Source organism: Palaemon carinicauda, chromosome 2 (genome assembly GCF_036898095.1).
Source record: "Palaemon carinicauda isolate YSFRI2023 chromosome 2, ASM3689809v2, whole genome shotgun sequence".
Taxonomy (NCBI): domain Eukaryota; kingdom Metazoa; phylum Arthropoda; class Malacostraca; order Decapoda; family Palaemonidae; genus Palaemon; species Palaemon carinicauda.
In genome coordinates this window covers 192,401,719-192,419,951 of record NC_090726.1, presented here as the reverse complement: position 1 = coordinate 192,419,951, position 18,233 = coordinate 192,401,719, and the positions used below count along the sequence as shown (strand labels likewise).

Here is an 18,233-nt window from a genome sequence, read left to right as displayed (position 1 = left end):
ACATAAGATCAGCTCACAAATCCCCTCTCCACCCTAGCTAGGATCAAAGGACAGTGACATTGCCCTATCAAGCAGGACAATGCCCTAGAGACTGATCACATATACATAAGATCAGCTCACAAATCCCCTCTCCACCCTAGCTAGGATCAAAGGACAGTGACATTGCCCTATCAAGCAGGACAATGCCCTAGAGACTGATCACATATACATAAGATCAGCTCACAAATCCCCTCTCCACCCTAGCTAGGATCAAAGGACAGTGACATTGCCCTATCAAGCAGGACAATGCCCTAGAGACTGATCACATATACATAAGATCAGCTCACAAATCCCCTCTCCACCCTAGCTAGGATCAAAGGACAGTGACATTGCCCTATCAAGCAGGACAATGCCCTAGAGACTGATCACATATACATAAGATCAGCTCACAAATCCCCTCTCCACCCTAGCTAGGATCAAAGGACAGTGACATTGCCCTATCAAGCAGGATAATGCCATAGAGACTGATCACATATACATAAGATCAGCTCACAAATCCCCTCTCCACCCTAGCTAGGATCAAAGGACAGTGACATTGCCCTATCAAGCAGGATAATGCCATAGAGACTGATCACATATACATAAGATCAGCTCACAAATCCCCTCTCCACCCTAGCTAGGATCAAAGGACAGTGACATTGCCCTATCAAGCAGGATAATGCCATAGAGACTGATCACATATACATAAGATCAGCTCACAAATCCCCTCTCCACCCTAGCTAGGATCAAAGGACAGTGACATTGCCCTATCAAGCAGGACAATGCCCTAGAGACTGATCACATATACATAAGATCAGCTCACAAATCCCCTCTCCACCCTAGCTAGGATCAAAGGACAGTGACATTGCCCTATCAAGCAGGACAATGCCCTAGAGACTGATCACATATACATAAGATCAGCTCACAAATCCCCTCTCCACCCTAGCTAGGATCAAAGGACAGTGACATTGCCCTATCAAGCAGGACAATGCCCTAGAGACTGATCACATATACATAAGATCAGCTCACAAATCCCCTCTCCACCCTAGCTAGGATCAAAGGACAGTGACATTGCCCTATCAAGCAGGATAATGCCCTAGAGACTGATCACATATACATAAGATCAGCTCACAAATCCCCTCTCCACCCTAGCTAGGATCAAAGGACAGTGACATTGCCCTATCAAGCAGGACAATGCCCTAGAGACTGATCACATATACATAAGATCAGCTCACAAATCCCCTCTCCACCCTAGCTAGGATCAAAGGACAGTGACATTGCCCTATCAAGCAGGACAATGCCCTAGAGACTGATCACATATACATAAGATCAGCTCACAAATCCCCTCTCCACCCTAGCTAGGATCAAAGGACAGTGACATTGCCCTATCAAGCAGGATAATGCCATAGAGACTGATCACATATACATAAGATCAGCTCACAAATCCCCTCTCCACCCTAGCTAGGATCAAAGGACAGTGACATTGCCCTATCAAGCAGGATAATGCCATAGAGACTGATCACATATACATAAGATCAGCTCACAAATCCCCTCTCCACCCTAGCTAGGATCAAAGGACAGTGACATTGCCCTATCAAGCAGGACAATGCCCTAGAGACTGATCACATATACATAAGATCAGCTCACAAATCCCCTCTCCACCCTAGCTAGGATCAAAGGACAGTGACATTGCCCTATCAAGCAGGATAATGCCATAGAGACTGATCACATATACATAAGATCAGCTCACAAATCCCCTCTCCACCCTAGCTAGGATCAAAGGACAGTGACATTGCCCTATCAAGCAGGATAATGCCATAGAGACTGATCACATATACATAAGATCAGCTCACAAATCCCCTCTCCACCCTAGCTAGGATCAAAGGACAGTGACATTGCCCTATCAAGCAGGACAATGCCCTAGAGACTGATCACATATACATAAGATCAGCTCACAAATCCCCTCTCCACCCTAGCTAGGATCAAAGGACAGTGACATTGCCCTATCAAGCAGGACAATGCCCTAGAGACTGATCACATATACATAAGATCAGCTCACAAATCCCCTCTCCACCCTAGCTAGGATCAAAGGACAGTGACATTGCCCTATCAAGCAGGATAATGCCATAGAGACTGATCACATATACATAAGATCAGCTCACAAATCCCCTCTCCACCCTAGCTAGGATCAAAGGACAGTGACATTGCCCTATCAAGCAGGACAATGCCCTAGAGACTGATCACATATACATAAGATCAGCTCACAAATCCCCTCTCCACCCTAGCTAGGATCAAAGGACAGTGACATTGCCCTATCAAGCAGGACAATGCCCTAGAGACTGATCACATATACATAAGATCAGCTCACAAATCCCCTCTCCACCCTAGCTAGGATCAAAGGACAGTGACATTGCCCTATCAAGCAGGATAATGCCATAGAGACTGATCACATATACATAAGATCAGCTCACAAATCCCCTCTCCACCCTAGCTAGGATCAAAGGACAGTGACATTGCCCTATCAAGCAGGATAATGCCCTAGAGACTGATCACATATACATAAGATCAGCTCACAAATCCCCTCTCCACCCTAGCTAGGATCAAAGGACAGTGACATTGCCCTATCAAGCAGGATAATGCCATAGAGACTGATCACATATACATAAGATCAGCTCACAAATCCCCTCTCCACCCTAGCTAGGATCAAAGGACAGTGACATTGCCCTATCAAGCAGGACAATGCCCTAGAGACTGATCACATATACATAAGATCAGCTCACAAATCCCCTCTCCACCAAAGCTAGGATCAAAGGACAGTGACATTGCCCTATCAAGCAGGACAATGCCCTAGAGACTGATCACATATACATAAGATCAGCTCACAAATCCCCTCTCCACCCTAGCTAGGATCAAAGGACAGTGACATTGCCCTATCAAGCAGGATAATGCCATAGAGACTGATCACATATACATAAGATCAGCTCACAAATCCCCTCTCCACCCTAGCTAGGATCAAAGGACAGTGACATTGCCCTATCAAGCAGGATAATGCCATAGAGACTGATCACATATACATAAGATCAGCTCACAAATCCCCTCTCCACCCTAGCTAGGATCAAAGGACAGTGACATTGCCCTATCAAGCAGGATAATGCCCTAGAGACTGATCACATATACATAAGATCAGCTCACAAATCCCCTCTCCACCCTAGCTAGGATCAAAGGACAGTGACATTGCCCTATCAAGCAGGATAATGCCCTAGAGACTGATCACATATACATAAGATCAGCTCACAAATCCCCTCTCCACCCTAGCTAGGATCAAAGGACAGTGACATTGCCCTATCAAGCAGGATAATGCCATAGAGACTGATCACATATACATAAGATCAGCACACAAATCCCCTCCCCACCAAAGCTAGGATCAAAGGACAGTGACATTGCCCTATCAAGCAGGACAATGCCCTAGAGACTGATCACATATACATAAGATCAGCTTACAAATCCCCTCTCCACCCTAGCTAGGATCAAAGGACAGTGACATTGCCCTATCAAGCAGGACAATGCCCTAGAGACTGATCACATATACATAAGATCAGCTCACAAATCCCCTCTCCACCCTAGCTAGGATCAAAGGACAGTGACATTGCCCTATCAAGCAGGACAATGCCCTAGAGACTGATCACATATACATAAGATCAGCTCACAAATCCCCTCTCCACCCTAGCTAGGATCAAAGGACAGTGACATTGCCCTATCAAGCAGGATAATGCCATAGAGACTGATCACATATACATAAGATCAGCACACAAATCCCCTCCCCACCAAAGCTAGGATCAAAGGACAGTGACATTGCCCTATTAAGCAGGACAATGCCCTAGAGACTGATCACATATACATAAGATCAGCTCACAAATCCCCTCTCCACCAAAGCTAGGATCAAAGGACAGTGACATTGCCCTATCAAGCAGGACAATGCCCTAGAGACTGATCACATATACATAAGATCAGTGCACAAACCCCCTCTCACCAAAGCTAGCATCAAGGAAGGCCAGGTAATGGCTGCTGATGACTCAGCAGATAGACTTTAGACCTATAGGATCCTCCACACCCGCCATCCTTAGCTCACAAGGATGGGGAGGTTTCAGCAACCAAAGAAACTAACGAGTTTGACCGGGACCTTAACCCCAGTATGGCGTTCATCAGTCAGGGACGTTACCACATCGGCCACCCGTTTAGATACTACCGCTAGAGAGTTATGGTCTCCTTTGAATGGCCAGCCAGTACTACATTGAATCCTTCTCTCTGGTTACGATTCATTTTCCCTTTGCCTACACATACACTGAATAGTGTGGCCTATTCTTTACAGATTCTCCTCTGTCCTCATACATCTGACAACACTGAGATTAAAAAAAAAAATTCTTCTTCGCTGTAATTGTTCAGTGGCTACTTTCCTCTTGGTATGGGTAGAAGAAACTCTAGCAGCTCTGCTAGAAGAGGGACACTCCAAAATCAAACCATTGTTCTCTAGACTTGGGTAGTGCCATAACCTCTGTACCATGGCTTTCCACTGTCTTGAATTAGAGGTCTCTTGCTTGAGGGTACACTTGGGCACGCTGTTCTATCTTATTACTCTTCCTCTTATTTGTTTAGAAGTTTTTAAAGTTTATTTATAAAGGATCTAATTTAATGTTGTTACTGTTCTTGAAATATTATATTTTGGTCATTTATTACTTCTCTTGTATCTTATCTATTTCCTTATTTCTTTTCCTCACTGAGCTATTTTTCCCTGTTGAAGGCCTTGGGATTATAGCAACTTGCTTTTCCAACTAGGGTTGTAGCTTACCTATTAATAATAATAATAATAATAATAATAATAATAATTATTATTATTATTATTATTATCATTCACGTCGGTTTCACAAACCTTATTATTAAGTTACTTGAAAAAAAGTAAAACCTGGGAATGCATTTTAACATTTTTCATTAATTAAATTATTCTATTAAATTTACCAATCTATTTTGACTTTCCCCTTTTCTATAGAGATGGAGTTTCTGTCCTATGCGACATGTTAATCAAGTCAGTGACATCACAACTTATGACAATCATAACAACAATACAAACGGTAATAATAATCATATTCCTTCAGATGTTTCCTTTTATGAGAAAATTGTGTACATGAAATAATGAAACACTCCAATGGACACATTTGATGTCTGTAACTCCACACAGATAATGAATTATGATCGAGATAAAGCTAACGCACCAGCTGCACCATTCCCATACCATGTCGCAAACCATCCACTCTACACTCTGGAGTAATATGAACATTTTTAAACCTCTCACACATTATCATCATTATTATTATTATTATTACTTGCTAAGCAACGACCCTAGTTGGAGAAGCAGGAGGCTAAAAGCCTAGGGGCCCAACAGGGAAAATAGCTCAGTGAAAAATAGAAAATTTCAAGAACAGCAACATCTATGTGAATATTTCTATATAAACTATAAAAACCTTTAGCTATAGCACTACCCATGACTAAAGAACAATGATTTAATTTTTGAGTGTCCTTCTCCTAGAAGAGCTGCTTATTATTATTATTATTATTATTATTATTATTATTATTAATTGCTAAGCTACAACCCTAGTTGGAAAAGCAGAATGCTATAAGCCCAAGGGCTCCAACAGGGAAATTAGCCCAGTAAGGAAAGGAAACAATGGAAAAATAAATATTTTAAGAATATAGAAATAAATATTCCCTATATAAACTATAAAATTTTTAACAAAACAAGAGAAAGAGACATTAGATAAAATAGTGTGCCCGAGTGTACCCTCAAGCAAGAGAGCTCTAACCCAAGACAGTGGAAGACCATGGTACAGAGGCTATAGCACTACCCATGACTAAAGAACAATGGTTTAATTTTAGTGTCCTTTTCCTAGAAGAGCTGCTCACCATAGCTAAAGTCTCTTCTACCCTTACCAAGAGAGAAGTAGCCACTGAACAATTACAGTGCAGTCGTTAACCCCTTGGGTGAAGAAGAATTGTTTGGTAATCTTAGTGTTGTCAGGTGTATGAGGACTGAGGAGAACATATAAAGAATATGCCAGACTATTCGATGTATGCGTAGGCAAAAGGAAAGTGAACCGTAACCAGAGAGAAGGATCCTATGTAGTACTGTCTGGCCAGCCAAAGGACCCCATAACTCTCTAGCGGTAGTATCTCAACGTATGGCTGGTGCCCTGGCCAACCTACTACCCTTTAGAAATACGGCACATATACAGACACAAACAATCGATAGATATTTACCTACAGATACGCAGTAATACAAAATCAACTAGAAAAGCACTTGCCTTTCCCAGAATCAATTTAGTCCGTACACCTGTTAAAGTATGTGAGACAACCTTGTGCGAACTTGGGGTTTAAGGTTAGCGTTAATACGATAGACATTTTACTCGACCTTGACCTTGACCTTTGACCTAGGACTTTCAAAATTGAATCACTTCCATGTCTTAAGATAACAATTAATCCCTGAAAGTTTCAGTACTCTATGAGTTAAATTGTGGTCAGGAAATTGTTCACAGACTAATAGAACAAACAGGGGCGAAAACATAACCTCCTCCCAACTTCGTTGACGGAGGTAATAATAATAATAATAATAATAATAATAATAATAATAATAATAATAATAATAATAATAATAATATGTCAACTGCCGGCTGGTGCCTTGTCAGTAAGTATGATTCAAAGGTGTATAGGCGGGTTTACACGGTCGAACGGTTCGTCGAACGCGGTTCGACAGACAAGTGTTTGAAGTGATGTTCGAATGCGTGAACGGGGTATTTGGTTGTCGAACTCCTTCGTCGAACGGTTCGAAGAAAGTCTCTTCTCGTCTGACGTTTGTGGACGGAGTCAGCCACAAATGCATAAGGTTTCTGGACAATGACGCCCCGCCCACAAGCGTCAGACGAGATCCGACTTTCTTTGAACCGTTCGACGAACGTGTTCGACAACCGTTCGAACATCACTTCAAACACTTGTCTGTCGATCTGCGTTTGACAAACCGTTCGATTGTGTAAACCCGCCTATACACCTTTGAATCCTACTTACTGACAAGGATATTATTATTATTATTATTATTATTATTATTATTATTATTATTATTATCATTATTATTATTACCTCCGTCAACGAAGTTAGGAGGAGGTTATGTTTTCTACCCTGTTTGTTCTATTTGTTTGTGAACAATTTCCTGACCACAATTTTACTCATAGAGTAGTGAAAATTTCATGGATTAATTGGAGAAATGGGAGTGATTCAATTTTGAAAGTCCTAGGTCAAAGGTCAAGGTCAAGGTCGAGCAAAAGGTCGAATAAATTAACCATACGGCAAGCTGATTTCAAGAAACAAGCTGCTGTGGCGGAGGTCTCCAATCTGAGTGATTTTTTAGTGATTATTATTATTATTATTATTATCATTATTATTATTATTAGCTAAGTTACAACCTTAGTTGGAAATGCAGGGTGGTAAAAGCTCAAGTGCTCCTTCCCAGGGAGGAAAGGAACTAAGGAAATGTATAAACTACAAGAGAAGTAATGAACACTTAAAATCACATATTTTAAGAACAGTAACATTAAAATAAATCTTACATAAGTGAACTATAAAAAGAGACTCATGTCAACTAGTTATACCTAAAACCATTCGCTGGAAGTTTGAACTTTTGAAGTTCCACAAAGGACACAGATATTGGGTCCATCGACTGGCCAGACAGTATTACATTGCACTCCTCTTTGGTTACGGTTCAGTTTAGAGGGGGAAGAGGGGGAGGGGGGGGGGGAGAGGGGGAGGGAGGGGAAGGGAGAGGGGGCTCTGAAGAGGTGCCGTTCCTCTAACAGCTTCCATATTTACGGACGAACTATACGGCATACTAACAGCTGTTGAAAAAATAGCGTTGGATGCAAGGAGTGTCCTTCAAGCTTTAGAAGTTTTTAATGCTAGTAACCCTTTAGTTTTTAAAGATTTTGAAATGGCTTATTATTGGACTGAGATTTTAGTAGCAGGTTGGCCAGGGCACAAGCCACCCGTTGAGATACTACCGTTAGAGTGTTATGGGGTCCTTTGACTTTCCAGGCAGTACTTCATTGGATTCTTCTCTCTGGTTATGGTTCACTTTCCCTTTGCCTACACATACAACGAATAGTCTGGCTTATTCTTTACAGATTCTTCTCTGTCCTCATACACCTGTCAACACTGAGATTACTAAACAATTCTTTTTCACTCAAGGGGTTAACTACTGCACTGTAATTGTTCAGCGGCTACTTTCCTCTTGGTAAGGGTAGAAGAGACTCTTAAGCTATGGTAAGCAGCTTTTCTAGGAGAAGGACACTCCAAAATTAAACCACTGTTCTTTAGTCTTGGGTAGTGTCATAGCCTATGCATCATGGTCTTTCACTGTCTTGGGTTAGAGTTCTCTTGCCTGAGGGTACACTCGGGTACACTATTCTATCTAATATCTCTTCCTCTTGTTTTGTTAAAGTTTTGATAGTTTATATAGGAAACATCTATTTTAATGTTGTTACTGTTCTTAGAATATTTTATTTTTTCTTGTTTCTTTTCCTCACTGGTCTATTTTCCCTGTTGGGGCCCCTTGGCCTATAGCATCCTGCTTTTTCAATTAGGGTTGTAGCTTAGCAAGTAGTAGTAGTATTAATAATAATAATTATAATAATAATAATAATAATAATAATAATAATAATAATAATAATAACAACAGTTCAATTTTGCTGGCTTCCCCGGCACACGTGGGTGTATCTGGAAACGAGATTGCATATTTACTGGCCAAGAATGTTGCTGCTGCTGAGTTGCGACCAAAAGGATGTCCCATTCTTTGTGATGATTGTTTACCCAACATTAAGAGTTTGATTTCTAATAGTTGGCAACAGCAATGGGATGGTTTGGTTGAAAATAAGATGCCTGAGGTATAGAATGTTATATCCCCCTGGAAGTATAACATGATACCCCGAATGTGGGAGACTACTCTTGGTCGTCTCCACATTAGTCACATTCGGTTATTATTATTATTATTATTATTATTATTATTATTATTATTATTATCATTATTATTATTAGCCAAGCTACAACCCTGGTTGGAAAAGCAAGATGCTATAAGCTCAAGGGCGCCAACATGGAAAAATAGCCCAGTGAGGAACGGAAACAAGCAAATAAATAAATGATATAAGAAGTAATGAACAATTAAAATAAAATATTTCAAAAAACATTAACAACATTAAAGCAGATAATTCATGTAGTAACTATAAAAAAGACTTATGTCAGCCTGTTCAACACAAAAACATTTGCTGCAACTTTGAATTTTTGAAGTTCTACTGATTCAACTACACATAAATATCTGCTTACTGACTAATACCAGACATATTGCGACGACTGTTTAGTACTTTAGACAGTGAGGCATATGTTGACCGAATACCCCACTTATAGTAGTGAAAGAAGTACATATCTGTTTGAGGATGGCAGGTTCATCCTTGCCAAGATTCTTGGACATGATGTGTCTTACCATGCTAGCAATATTTTTAGCTTTACTTCAGAAGCAGGTCTTCTGAAAGATATTTAACTTTTAAAATGATATCATTGTTTTTATGGCTTTAATTGAAGATTCTTTTTTTCTTTATTTATGATAAATGATATATGCGTCAATGACCTTAGATGTCAGGATGCCGGAAAACCTCAAATAAATCAATCAGTCAATCCTATATCTAACTTTATGCATAAACCCATACACAAAAAAGAAAAACAAATGGACTTGTAGAACTTGGAACTTGAAATAAGCTGAAATTGAAAAAATAACCCGAAAAAAGAAGAACTTGAAAAAAGAACTTGAAAGCAATTTAAGTTGAAAAGAGTAGAACTTGGAACTTGAAAACAACAAAAATTGAAAAGAGTAGATCTTGTAACTTGAAAAAAGCAGAACTTGAAAAAACTCAAAACTTGGAAAAAATAGAAATTGAAAAACAGTAGAACTTGGAATTTGAAAAAAAAAAAAAAAAACGAAAAAAAGAGAACTTTAAAAAAAACTTGGTTATAATAGAACTTGAAAACAACAACTTGAAAAAAAATCGAACTTTAAAGAAGTAGAACAAGAAAAAAAAAGAACTTGGAAAAAAGTAACGAAAAAAATACCTTAAAAAAAAACTTGAATGAAAAAGTAACTTGAAAAAAAGAACTTGAAAAAAATAGAACTTAATGATAAAAAAAAAGTAGAACTTGAGAATAAAGGCAAAGGAGGCAGGTGTAAGAGGCCAGTGTAGGGTGTTAGTGTATGGGCAAAACCGATAACGTTTATCAACACAGCTTCATTCCATTAGTTCTTCGAAGGCCAGCTTGAGCATAGGGTGTCCCCATAGATATAAAGAGAGCTCTGGTTGTGAGGTTTTGCGAGTAGAACTATAAGGTAAGGGGAAATAGAGACATGATAGAGATTTTCTAGATTAATCGAATGCAAGAGATATGAAACTATATATATATATATATATATATATATATATATATATATATATATATATATGTGTGTGTGTGTGTGTGTGTGTGTGTGTGTGTGTGTGTATGTTTGCATATAAAGGCATACACTCTCTCTCTCTCTCTCTCTCTCTCTCTCTCTCTCTCTCTCTCTCTCTCTCTCTCTCTCTCTCTCTCTCTCTCTGTATATATATACACATATATATTATATATATACATATATATGTATATATATATATTTATATAAACATATATATATATATATATATATAATCTGTATATATGTGAGCATATAAAGGTATAATATATATATATACATATATATATATATATATATATATATATATATATATATATATATATATATATATATACACACACACACACATATATATATATATATATATATATATATATATATATATATATATATACTGTATATGTGTGTGTATGTATGTATCAGTATATATGTGTATTTAAATGTATATATAAATAAATAAATATATATATATACATGTATATATATATATATATATATATATATATATATATATATATATATATATATATATATATATATATCACTGGATCCATAAATAAATTACCTTTTTATTTCCAGAAAATGAAATGGTTCAAGATCACAGCGGTGTTCATTTTGGTGACTCGGGTTACATCCGGACCAACTAGAAGCGAAGTAGACCCAGAATCAGGTTGGTAAATCAGTTATTATTATTATTATTATTATTATTATTATTATTATTATTATTATTATTATTACCTAGGCTACAATGTAGTTGGAAAAGTAGGGTGCTACAAGCCCCAGGGCTCCAACAAGGAAACTGGTCCAGTGAGAAAAGGAAATAAATTATTTATCCAGAACCTTATTCAATTGAAGACGTAAATGTAATACGTCTCCACATCAAAACAACTTATCGGTTTTAGCAATATCAAAACAATGTTTTCTTTAAAAAAAATTTGGGGAAAGGTTAGATTTTGAAATATGTTTCTTTTTTCTTTTTTTTTTCTTTTTCTTTTTTTTAATAACTTGGAACTTTTCAACTCGCATAGAACTAGGGAATATCTATTTAAACTTTACGTTTAACTATATCTATTTTATACTAATGATAATACCCGAAAATTTCAAACTTTTGGATAGCCTAATATTCCCTTGCGGTGGTCCGGCCTAGTAATAAGTAAATAGAGTTCTCTTCCTTGAGGGTATAGTCGAACACATTATTCTACCTTATTATTCTTCCTCTTGTTCTTTAAAAGTTTTCATAGTTTATATGAAATATTTATTTCAATGTTGTTACTGTTATTAAAATATTTTATTCTAATTGTTGACTAATTTCCTGGCAGTTTCCTTATTTCCTTTCTTCATAGGGCTATTTTCCATGTTGGAGCCCCTGGCCTTATAGCATTCTGTTTTTCCACACAGGGTTGCAGCTTAGCAAATAATAATAATAATAATAATAATAATAATAATAATAATTTGGAATAAAGTACCTTGATTCGAGTCTCGTTCCTATGCTTTTTTAAAGGTTTAAAGGTCGCTCATGAATGACAGAGGCAAGAGACAGTGACAATGCCCTAGAGACTGACCATATTACATATGATCAGCGCCCAAGGCCATCCTCTCCATCAAGTTAGGACCAGGGAGGTCCAGGCAATGGCTGCTGATGACTCAGGAGGTAGACCTATAGGCTGTCCCCCAATCCTTAGCTCACAAGGATGGTATGGTTGCAGACACTATTAGAAAATATTGTGCTTGAGCGGGACGTTTCCTATAGGGTATTGGATAATCATCACCATCTCCTACTCCTACGCCTATTGACGCAAAGGGCCTCGGTAAGATTTCACCAGTCGTCTCTATCTTGAGATTTTAATTCAATTTCTCCATTTATCATCTATATCGTGCTTCATAGTCCTCAGCCATGTAGGCCTGGGTCTTCCAAACCTTCTAGTGCCTTGTAGAGCCCAGTTAAACGTTTGGTGAACTAATCTCTCTCTGGGAGAACGAAGAGCATGCCCAAACCATCTCCATCTACCCCTCATCATGATCTCATCCACATAAGGCAGTCGAGTAGACTCTCTTATAGTTTCATTTCTAACTCCCAATATCTTTCTGAAGGCTTTATTCTCAAATCTACTAGATCTATTGGAGACTGTTTCATTGTCGTACTATGCCTCATGTCCATAGCATAATATTGGATAAGATGTCAGCGAAAACTGCATATACCGAGTGGATGGGTGATCTTCAAGAAGCGGATAACTAAAGGAAATATTGTCAAATAGATAAGATATCATCTATATGGAAATCAAAAGCAAAATGAAATCAAATTAAAAAGAAAAGGAAAAAAAGGCGCTTTAATAAAAAGTGCAATGAAGACTCTACGATTTATGATGCAATAAATAAATAAAAAAGTTGAATTTTTTTATGTAATATTTAAGTATTAAGGAAAAATATCAATAATAAAATTATATCAATAACAGTAATGGTATTAGCAGAAATATAAACAAAACAACAATAGTAATAATAGTCTATACTATTTATTTATTCATCTAATCAATATTACTTTCACAGAATGAAAAAAAAAGAAAAAAAAAATGAAACGTTGGTCATCACCTATTTAATACATCAGAAGAAGAAAGCGTTTCATGAATAAAAATATTTCAGACATTTTAGTCACAAGAAGATCCAGCGTTGGGGCTGGGGAGACCATTTGAAGGCAAAACATGAATAGAGGGGAAAATATAAAATTATATCTATCGAGGAATAAAGAAACCAATAATAATGATAGAAAATCTCTAAAAAAGATAATGAAGGAGAGTATAGAAATACCGATAATACCAGAAGCTTTGAATTTTATTCATAAAATTCAATGCCAATCAATTTTTTGCAAGCTTCATTCCAGCTGTGACCAAACTATGGAGTGATTTCCCAAGCCATGTGGTTGAATAGTTGCGCTTTGAGAAGATCCAACTTGTTCAAATGCTTCCACGTTGAACCAACTATACTCAACGCAGCGAGAAATGTCCGATAAGGGAGGACGCCTAGTTATCAACGGATTCCACCCCTGCACTGGTGCCACATCTCCACAGATCACCGGCCTCCTCTCCAACCCCTCCCTCTTACTCTCTGTCTCACTCTGGTTTATCACCAATTCTCTCTGCTTATCCCTTCTAACACTCCTAGTTCATATATTCATAGTACTATTTTTATAACTAATATTATGCCAATTCCCTTTCATTCATTATAACACCCCCCTCCTTCATCATCCTCACCCTTCGTTTACATTTAGGCAATTCCAACCAACAACCCACCAGGCTTAGTTTTTCCTTTTATCATCGACTCTGTTTCTTTTTCTTTCATACCTTATCCTTTCACATCATTTTAGGCATCTCCTTCTTCACCACTTATTCTCTTAACCTTTCATTACCCACACATGTTCTACAGACCAACATACACTATATTCTAGAAGGAAACCTTCTCATTCCTCAATTCGTTAACTATTTCCTTTACCCTTTTACTATTCCTTTACCCTAGGGACACTAACACTGCTTCTCTCATGTAACAATTCCTTATGACTCTAAGATCTCCTCTCCAACTTCTCCCATGATATTTTTAAAATTTAGCTCCCTCTCTTCTACCTATAGTTCCTTACATGATTATTTTTTCTATTCATCCCTAGAGTGTGAGTCACAGTGTGAGTGTGTGTAGCAGCAACGTCTGGCACATGAGCGTGGGAAGGTCCCTGCTCATTTGCCATGTTTAGGATGAGGGAAACTTTGAATTTCCCCTCAATGGTGGTGTGGAACGAAAGTTATAAATACAATTTTTATAGAAATGGATATAGAGAGAGACAGAGGCAGAGGGTAAGGAAGTGCAGCAGGGGTGGTGAAAGAAAGCAAGCCCGTAATCTGTGATGTGACACCAGTGGGAGCATCCATTTAAAACTAGGTGTCCTCCCCTATCGGGCATTTCTCACTGAGAGTATAGTAGAAGTTTAAATTATGATTACATTTTTCTGCCATCATATTTCAACTATTTACTTTATTTCTTTAAGACTTTTGGACTCGTAGCATTCACCTTTGCCAGATGAAGTTGCAAATTGGGTAACACGAATAAAATTTCTACCTTGCATCAGGATTGAACCCCATACCTCTGGAGTGAGAGATGAGAGAACTAACAACCCAGTCACATATGTTATAAATGAGTAACCCAACCAGTATTTGAACAGTTGCCTTGGTACATTAAACACCTCACGCACTCACAATTTTCCCAGCTTCCCGACTCATTAGTGAACATATGACAACATTAATTGGAATGACCCAGAGAATGATTATAATGGATATAATAAAAAAATAATGTGCACAGTAGAGAAATGAATGACTACATCACATCAAGGTAGAAATAATGATAATAATAATAACGATAATATATATCATTATTGTAGGAATATAAATCCAATAAAGGGCAAAACATACATCTTATAATTAGAATTTAGTTCAGAAGTTAATGGAATCATGCTAATAACTTGAGCTGTCTACAATAACTAAAGTAACAAAACAAAATTACAAAAAGCTGTGGCTGATGTTATTGCACAATATATGTCTATACTCATGATTCACTAAAGATTTCTTACTAATGAGATAACTCTACTCAGGTGATATTTCTTTGGGACCAGATTTTAAGAAAAAAGAATTGACAATTTACTTATCAAGAATGAAGATTCAATTGAATGGCACCAAGATAATCTGCTTCAAGACCCTGTCAGCACAAGTTAATTCTGGTGGAGTGCCCAGTTTAAGATAGCCCAGTGGGAGGTGGCAATTCAGGTTCCTTAGTAAGAAAACACCCCTGCTAGGACGTGAAAACTTGTACTATCTGGAAATTGTGACAATCACAAGTAATTTGACAGATGCACGAGTCACACAAATACTTTCAGCAAGAGAGCAGGACCCTCGAAGGTGAATGCTCATCCAGAAACGTGCTTGTCAGTGCAGGGAAGTGCTTCTTCCGTTGCTGATCTGAGATAGAGACAAATAATGTGGCACTGCCTCTGAAAAAGCCTGAATGTGGAATTGGCAAGACTGGCCGGTGACTTGGTGTTACTTCACAGATGGCAGATGGACCAGCTCAGTTTTACGGATCAGAAGGAGGAGCTGTATCTTACTGATAATTGTTGATTCACAATCAAGACCCAGGGTAGCAGGTGCCAGGCACCAATAGAAGTGCTGCTGTACTTTCATGACATTTGAGTCTTGACATTGGTTGATACAGTTCCCTCAGGACTTTTGGTAGTCTAAAGGAAACGTCCATGACTTGCATTCTGTAGTTTCCAGTAGTGTCAGTAACCTCACCGTCCTTCTGAGCTAGTGATGGGGGATTTTGGGGAGCCTACAGATCTACCTGTTGAGCCGCCTGCAGCCACTGCCTGGTCTTCCCTGGTCATAGCTTAGGTGGAAAGGACCTTGAGCACTGGTCTATGTATGGTCGGTCTCTAGGAAACTGTCCAGACTCTTATGCCTGCCAGTCATGAGTGATTTTTAAACCTACTTTAGCACAAGGGGAAAATGATGAGCCTAACGAACAATAAGCGCTAAAAAAATGTGGGATAATGACATTACTTTTGGGGCATAGTGAAGAAAATGGAAACATTAGTATAATTATCCTGCATAGTTTCAAAATTCTAATCTCAACTAACGGATAAATATCTAAATAAATGGAGTTAGATTCGATACACAAACACATTTTCCGTTATGGAATCAACATTTCGTCATGAATACGTTATGTCTAAGCAGGACGCCGTATATACTGCAAGCCCTTGCAAACACACCTGTGTTACAGTTCACTCTTGATAATGAGCGGAAAAACTTCTCACTGCTCGAAACCGGTTGAGTTGAAGGATGTGTTATGCTTAATTCCACGTAATAATAATAATAATAATAATAATAATAATAATAATAATAATAATTATTATTATTATTATTATCATTATTATTATTATTATTATTATTATTATTATTATTATTATTATTATTATTATTATTATTATTATCATGTGTTGCAAAAATATACGCATATTATGTAAAAAAAAAAAAAAAAAAAAAAAAAAAAAAAAAAAAAAAAAAAAAAAAAAAAAAAATTCACCGTCAATATTTTCTTTGCAGTACCAGAACTAACGATAAAAAGTATGGCAAGGAAATCTGCTGACAAATGTACATTTACCTTGTCGGAAACAACCCCAACAGCAACAGCACACGCAATTCTTGTGATCAGTAACAGTACGGGGCAAGAAACAGACTACAACGCAGAAGAAAAAGGCCAGTCTGAAACCTTCACTTTCGATGATGATCTAAAGGAATTATCCGGACAGTCAGATGTAAGTTTCCTTTTAACTGCTACAGATATAAAGGACGAGCCATTAGCCTTCGCTTACAAAGATATACACGAATTTCCTGGTAAGTTCATATCGATAATGAAAGTTAGTACTAATTTCGTTCTGATAGCTATTTGCTTTATAATCGTAAAACTAATGAAATACTTCAAAATACATAAAAGGTACATGAAACTAAATTCAAGTTTATTTAGAAGTTATCAATAAGTTATACAAGAAAATGTACATTGAAAACAATGTCCATTTTGTGCACTATTAAGTATTAATAATTGTTGTAGAAAACTTCGAATATGGAGTTTGGAAAGTCTTATCCTGCAAGATTGCAGACATTGAAAATAAGACTAATTTCTTAGTCTACTTAAGAGCTACAATTCTTATGTATCCTTCTTAGACATGCATTTAGTGACATATCAACTATACAAATATCCTAGTCAAAAGAATTTCCCGTTGAACACATTTGAAAACAATCAGTGGTGTTAATATCCTAAGAAAGTGTGCGCATACACTGCACCTTATTGATCATATTTGCCTCACTTCACATAAGCGGTTATTTTTCCGTACGGACATATTTCCGCTCGTTAGGAGGCATGTCTTCATACGAGCGGATTTCCCCCCGAGCGACCTCGTAGATTCTATAACCAGGTACTCTGGAAACGCGCGGATTACCAGTGCATGCGGCTAGTAAATCACTGCCGCTCGGAAAAATTGTCGCTCGGAAAATTTGTCACTCGGTAAAATTTCAAAGCGGCCAGCGAGTGAAAGGTCTCAATGATCCTTGATTTATAATCTGCGCAGAAAAAACTGCGCGGCACCAATCCGCTCGTGTGAAGTGAGCTTTGCAGACAGAATAAAAAAAAAATTTCATTTGTAGAATAAAACATTTTTCTATCTTTGCAGATTTTCCAGGTCCGCTTACTGCAACGAGACTTGAAGACCCCAGAAATCAAAATAAAGCTGTAATCTCTAGAGTGGAAGGAAGTTTAGGAAAGTTCAATCTCGACAAAGCTGGAACTTTGATTACTGAAGACGAAAATATCCACTACTACCAAGAGAAAACAAACCCTGATTATACACCGTGTACTGAGAAAGATGGTGTGACCATATGTGACATCACATTTAATACTGATGATCTGACTGACACTACATTTCACGGTGAGTCATTAGAAGGCTATTATACCAAACTGAGGCTTCTTAACTACCAAGATCAATAATTCAGAAAAAAACTTTACTTAGTATATTGATGTAAGATGTTATTAAACGGGACATAAATCATAAAGGTTTTAA

General features: G+C 37.6%; 2 protein-coding genes across 2 annotated transcripts in view; one reads left to right on the top strand and one right to left on the bottom strand.

Annotated features, from left to right (window-relative positions):
* The window catches only part of LOC137628976 (glutamate receptor ionotropic, kainate 3-like), a 452,476-nt gene that overhangs the window by 57,702 nt on the left and 376,541 nt on the right, over nt 1-18,233 (bottom strand). The gene's annotated exons all lie outside the window — the stretch shown is intronic.
* The window catches only part of LOC137621700 (uncharacterized), a 6,712-nt gene continuing 5,224 nt past the window's right edge, over nt 16,746-18,233 (top strand). Inside the window, exons 1-2 of the mRNA XM_068352219.1 lie at nt 16,746-17,013; nt 17,847-18,101. Coding sequence (XP_068208320.1) covers nt 16,746-17,013; nt 17,847-18,101 — 523 coding nt within the window. The remainder of the gene's footprint in view (nt 17,014-17,846; nt 18,102-18,233) is intronic.